Here is a 6,212-nt window from a genome sequence, read left to right on the forward strand (position 1 = left end):
GTCATCCTTATCCACAACTGCTCTAGGCTCATGGCTGCACTTCATTTGTTATTCATCGGACAAGTGATCTTAGGATTCCTTGAACTTCTGTTTATGTGTTATTAATGGTAGATTGCTCTAGAGAGTGCTAGGATCCAAACAACCATCAATGACATGATACTCAATCTTTTTGACAAGGTGAGTACTATCAGCTTGCTTTTCAAAATCAGAGAAAAGTCATTTATCTTTATTTTCTTGAGGTAACTTACATATTTTGCACACTGCAGTTCTTTGAGATGTAGAGAAATGACATAATAAGGGCACTTAACATGTATAAAAGAGAAATTGAGCAGGTAAATCATGATTTGTTTTCTTCTGTTGGTTAATTCATGAACCTTTTTATTAGAACATCAGGAACGACACATTTTTGTACAAGCAGAACAACTTTCAGAATTTTACCTGCCCGCCAGTTTGAACAAGTCAGGTAACAACATTTGAAATGATGTACTAAGAAATTTGGCTTTGGTTACAGGAACCGATGATGATCTTCCAGCATCATGTGAGAACAGAGAGGCATGAATGCAGCGGACACTGGTAATGGAAGAGATACCATTGAGCTTGCTTCTAATGGATGAGGTGGATTAATCTATTATCTGATTATCGAGAACCACAGGACGGTGACCTGCGCCCCGACCAACACCGCTGTGGCAGAGGTCGCGTCACGGGTCCTTGGTGTTATCGAAGAGTCCGGCGGCGGTGGTGCTGCAACGAAGTGTTTCTTTGGCGATGTCGTGCTCTTCGGCAACGAGGACGGGATGGCCGTGGACCGGAAACTTTTGAGATGGACCTAGATTGATTTAACTAACAACTTGAATCACAGGGAGCTCACATTAGTGTTATTAATTTAGATGGTTTATATTTATATTTAACTGTATCATGTTTGTTGATTACTTTAGATGATAATAGCTCTTGAAAGCTTACCATGCCACATCGAAGTATCTGAAAAGTAAGTGCCTCCCTAACATGATGTTGATTGGTTAGATAATTCATTAGTGTGAAAATCATGGTTTTTCTTTCGTTTCATCTGCCAGCGGGCATAAGCATTGGAGGAGTCAGAAATTACCATAAAGATGAAGCTAAAACTTATGGTTTGTCTATTTTCTCTTGGGATGAATTTCTGATCATGGTAACCATTGGGCAGCTTCCTTTATAAATTACAGGGTGTTCTAGACTTACAGTAGAATATTATGGCGATAAATGGTATGCAGTTTTTCCATACTTGGATTTGCTTGTGCTTACCTGAAGGGCAGTACTGATGCTGGCTTACAGGAGAACTCAGCAGCCTTGAGCTGTTGGTTGGGTACCTTTAGAAGACGTTTTCAGTTAAGAAACGTATTAGGGGGTATATGCTTGTTTATTTTAGATTATATTCTGTTTAGATTATATAATATAACTTATTTTAAACTAAATAATTTGTACAAATTATAATCCTAAACAAACAGGCTCTTAGTGTAAATGGTGCACATATTAAATTGTAATCATCCATTCTAGATTCAATGTCCTTCCATAGCCTTCTTGTTGCCTATATATTTATCTTTGCAAAAAAGTCCTCTACCACTCCCACCCTGAACTGTGCGTGAAGAGGAAGATGTGGAATGAACTTGAATTTGATATAGATAGTCGTGATTTAATATTTACATCGCCCTATGCACAAAGGTGCATGCTCCATCTGAAATGTTCCTAACAGAAGGGAACCTATCAGGTGCATATAGATCTTTGATACACATGGTGTTTATATTAAATCATGATCATCCATTCTAGATCCAAGGTCAGATAAGCCATTCGTGGGGGATTCCGTGGGAAATATTCGACGAATACGTGAGATGTGCCATATATCTGTTTCTTTGTCTAATGTTTCAGTAAATACTAACCTAACAACCAGAGCGGTATCTAACGTTTGCTGGTTTTGTGATGCTATGGATGTCTTAAGAATCGAATTTCTCATTACTGTGTTGTGCGTTTATCTGATGCAGCTCTTGAAGACATGCCCATTGCCATTGAAACAGACAAAGCTAAAGCCCAACATTATGAGCTGCCAACTACATTTTTCAAGTTAGTGCTTGGAAGGAATCTCAAATACAGGTTTGTGCGCACTCCTTAGTTTTAGCAAAAGACATATTTTCTTTGGCTGATGTATACTAGGAACATGTCTGTTTATATGAGTGGCTGATGGTGCAGTGTGTAGTCCCACTCCTTGGTTTTAACAAGATACATTCTCTTTTGTTAATCCACACAAATACATTGAATCTTCCAATTCCTGCTATTTCCCTGATGATTCAAGCACCCTAGAAGATGCTGAGGTTGCGATGATGGATCTGTATTGTGAGAGGTCGAAACTACAAGATGGCCAAAGCATCCTAGATGTTGGATGTGGATGGGGATCCCTTTCACTATACATTGCAAAGAAATATAGGAACTGCAGTGTAACAGGGATATGCAACTCTACTACACAGAAGGCTTTTATAGAAGAGCAATGTAGGTAAGTGTAATGGTTTCAGTGCTTCGGTTGTATTTATGGGTGACAATGAGCTAAATTTTACACTATAAGATTTAAGGATTAGATCGGATTAGGATCAGACTTTATTTCTATTCATTTTTGAACTAAAATTTATTTAGGGTCTTACCATTTTGTGAAGAAGCATTTGGAGCCAACATATGTTCCATGTAACCCTTCTAAGTGACCATTGCAGCCTATTCGTGTCACTGCAATCTGTTTCTTGTTCAGCATGTTGTTATATTGCTGTTCATTTTGCAGCTATTGTGAACTTGCAAATACTATTGACAGAAATACTTCAAATACTATTGCAAACTTGCAGCTGTTTAAGGATATAAGACCTATTTCTATTATTTCAACCATACTATTGACAGAAATTATCTTGCACTTGCATGGACATTTGCTAGATATGCAGACAGATCTTCCACCGCCATTTGGTCTAACTTTGATTTCCCTTGTGGTAATGCTTTGTTATGCCACATTGCCATTTCAATTCTGTTTCAGGGAATATGAGCTGTCAAATATTGAGATAATCGTAGCCGACATCAGCAAGTTTGAGATGGAACGCTCTTTTGACAGGATCGTATCAATAGAGATGTTTGAGGTATGGTTCAGTTTGGTGTATCTATAGAGATGTTTGAGGTATGGTTCAGTTTGGTGTCTTGCTGTGCTTTGGATATTCATCAAGGTAAATGGTCGTTTGTCATGGCCCTTTATGTAGCACATGAAAAACTACAAGTCGCTTCTTAAGAAGATATCCGGATGGATGAAAGAGGATGGCCTACTATTAATTCACCTCTTCTGCCACAAAGCATTTCCATATCACTTTGAGGTAGCATATTAACGATCCTCAGTTCCACTGTTCATTTGGTGCATTCCACCACCTATTTAACTGCAGCTTGTATCGGTATTTGTATTTGGCTGGTGCACAAAGTCATAGCTAATCTGTGTCAGATGATGCACGCATCATACTTTTGATTTTAATAGCTAAGGCATTCCATGTGGCCTTAAAGTTGTCCTGTCCTCAAAGAACTTAGGCTCTCAGTATCCGATCCATACTGAAAGTGATAGTTCTTTGATGTAAACAGTGAAAGTCATAATTACTAATCTTCACCAGTGTTTTAGCACACGGGTAGTATTTAGGTTTTCGCTTCTTTAAACTTAAAATGAGTTAATCTTTTTATTAAAATATTATTAGTTATGTTAATCTTCATCACCTCACAATTTGACAGGATAAAAACGATGATGACTGGATCACGAGGTACTTCTTCACTGGAGGAACAATGCCATCTGCAAACCTACTTCTATACTTTCAGGTAGTGTATAACCAGTCATTCTTTTTTTTGAGAACTGCCCTTATGCATTAAATATGAATATTGGTTGACGGGCTATCAATCAATACTCTTGTTAATGTTTATATTTACTAACTCTGGTAACGTGCGAGTGTTGATATTGTACTGACTATATTACTGCAGGAGGATGTATCTGTGGTATATCATTGGCTTGTCAGTGGCATGCATTATGCTAGAACTAGGTATATCCTTCCAAACTTCAAACTATCCTCGCCCTAATAATCCATGAATTATAAAATGATTCTAAAAATGTTTCTCGTAAATCTGGTTCCTTGGTTCAAGGTTTGTTTTATTGGAACATACATTTACATAAAATTAGAATGGCAATTCCATACATGTGTAATGTATTTCGTTCAAGTTTGTACTACGACTACTGCACATGTCTTTGTAAATTAGTATCCATTGTAAATTAGTAATCGTAATATGGAATTTGTAAATGGGTAATCATAGTACGCCAGCATTAGATGATTTGTTTTGTTTCCTAGACTAGATTCCTCTCATCCGCATTGATGGCAGCATAGAGGTATATCCTTTTTCTCTTTGCTTTCTAAGAATAGGATGAGTTTAATCCTGATTATTCTCCGCTGCAGAGGAAAGGTACACGAATCCGAAACATCTGGCCATCCTGGACAGGTAAATGGAGTTTCTCAAGTACCATATTCATAGTAGAGGTGCCTATTGTAAAAACATATCCATAGAGTTCCATCAGTCATCATGTTGCTGAAAAACCTGTTACTGGCCCTTTTGGACAAAAACTAAAGCCTGAGTGTTCCAGGTTTGTACTCGGGGTGTTGCACTGACCAAGGGAATCGTGTTTTCACCCTCCTAACATGTTGATTGGTTACATGTATCAGTCTTGATAGATAATTTAGATTTTAGGTAATTCCAATTTGTTCTCATTGGTAAGAGTAAGTGTGATGCTGGAATGTGGATAATTAGTTTAGTCATAAATGCCAACCTTGGTTGTGTTGCAACTTTTGAGTGTGGATATAAAATTAGTGTTACCGTGATGTTTTGCTAAACGGATTGTGCATGTCATAGTGATGTTTGTTGTTTCATATCTATGGTTTATATTAATTTTTAACTCTCGTGGTAATGCACAGGCACATACCTATACATACTTAATAGTTGTGGAGAGTTGTCATTTTCTCTCTTGTTGCTGCCCAATTTGTTTTGTCGGCTATTGCTATTGTAGCGACAACAGTCACAACAAGAGGCTAAGAGAGATAGGATTGTTTTGTGATGCTACAACTGCAAGAGAAAGATGTTCACTCCATAGCAACGCACGGGCATTCACTATGTAATTTTAAGAAGTCGAAGGTATATTTACAATCTCTTGTCAAATAATAAAAGGGAAAGAAAATATTGTCTCATGAGGTTGGATTATGAGGTTCATCCTTATCTTATGCGTGGTTTATCTTTGATGTCTTTTACTTTTATTTTTCATTTCGTATATCATCGTCCTTTAATCAACCTTTCTCCGAGAGGGGAAGATTGAAGGATGAAGATGAAGTTTGATTTAATCATGTTGCCTTGTTTTTGATATTCTGGTGGCATCAAAAGCAAGTGACCAATAAAAACTTAGTTAAGACATGTTCTATTTATGAACACTTTAACAAAAAAGGTCGTAAAATATTCTAAAACTTTTATGTCATTCTTTTATCACAAAGATACCTATCTATTCTAAATTTTAGAATTGTATGACCTTATTTATATATCCTTTTACACTTTCTATAAATAGGTATGCATCAATTAATTTAATTGATATAAATCATAAATAGTTGTGCCATGAACGTCTATGAAACTTAGTTAAAATGAATTATTACCATATATGAATGTGTGTACCAAAAGTTCAATGAAAATAATGAAGAAACTAAACTATAGTGTAAAGTGGAGGGTTGAAATTGAATGTTTATGGAACTTAGTTGAAATGTGTTCTATTTGTGAACAATTTGACACAAAAAGTTAAAAAATGTTTTAAAACTTTTATGATGCTTTTATCATCAAAATATATGTCAATGAAAAATTTTAGAATTTTTTACTATATTTAGATATTATTTTACCATTTCTATAAATAGGTATACAATAATTAATTAAATTGAAATAAATAGTAAATATGTAAAGAAAAATAAAATTTTCATTCTAAAATGAACGAATACCCTATATGAATGTGTGTAAAGTGAAATATTACAGTTCAATGTATATTATGTAAAATGAAAAGATATAGTTGAATGTTTATGAAACTTAGTTGAATATTATATTTTAAAAATGTATACCAGATATATTTGAATTTTGGACCCTAAATATATTTTTTGTGTATCAGGTGT

General features: G+C 35.6%; 1 protein-coding gene across 1 annotated transcript; it reads left to right on the forward strand.

The window, feature by feature from the left end:
- The first annotated feature begins 511 nt into the window (after window positions 1-511).
- LOC103626299 ((S)-coclaurine N-methyltransferase) lies at window positions 512-5,199 on the forward strand. Its single transcript, XM_020538327.2, has 6 exons — window positions 512-2,518; window positions 3,038-3,137; window positions 3,255-3,365; window positions 3,766-3,849; window positions 4,009-4,067; window positions 4,476-5,199. Exons 1-6 carry the CDS (start codon window positions 2,346-2,348, stop codon window positions 4,549-4,551), a joined length of 603 nt encoding a protein of 200 aa, XP_020393916.1. The 5' UTR covers window positions 512-2,345; the 3' UTR covers window positions 4,552-5,199.
- Window positions 5,200-6,212: the final 1,013 nt, after the last annotated feature.

The sequence above is a fragment of the Zea mays genome, chromosome 5 (assembly GCF_902167145.1).
Source record: "Zea mays cultivar B73 chromosome 5, Zm-B73-REFERENCE-NAM-5.0, whole genome shotgun sequence".
NCBI classification, from domain to species: Eukaryota; Viridiplantae; Streptophyta; class Magnoliopsida; order Poales; family Poaceae; genus Zea; species Zea mays.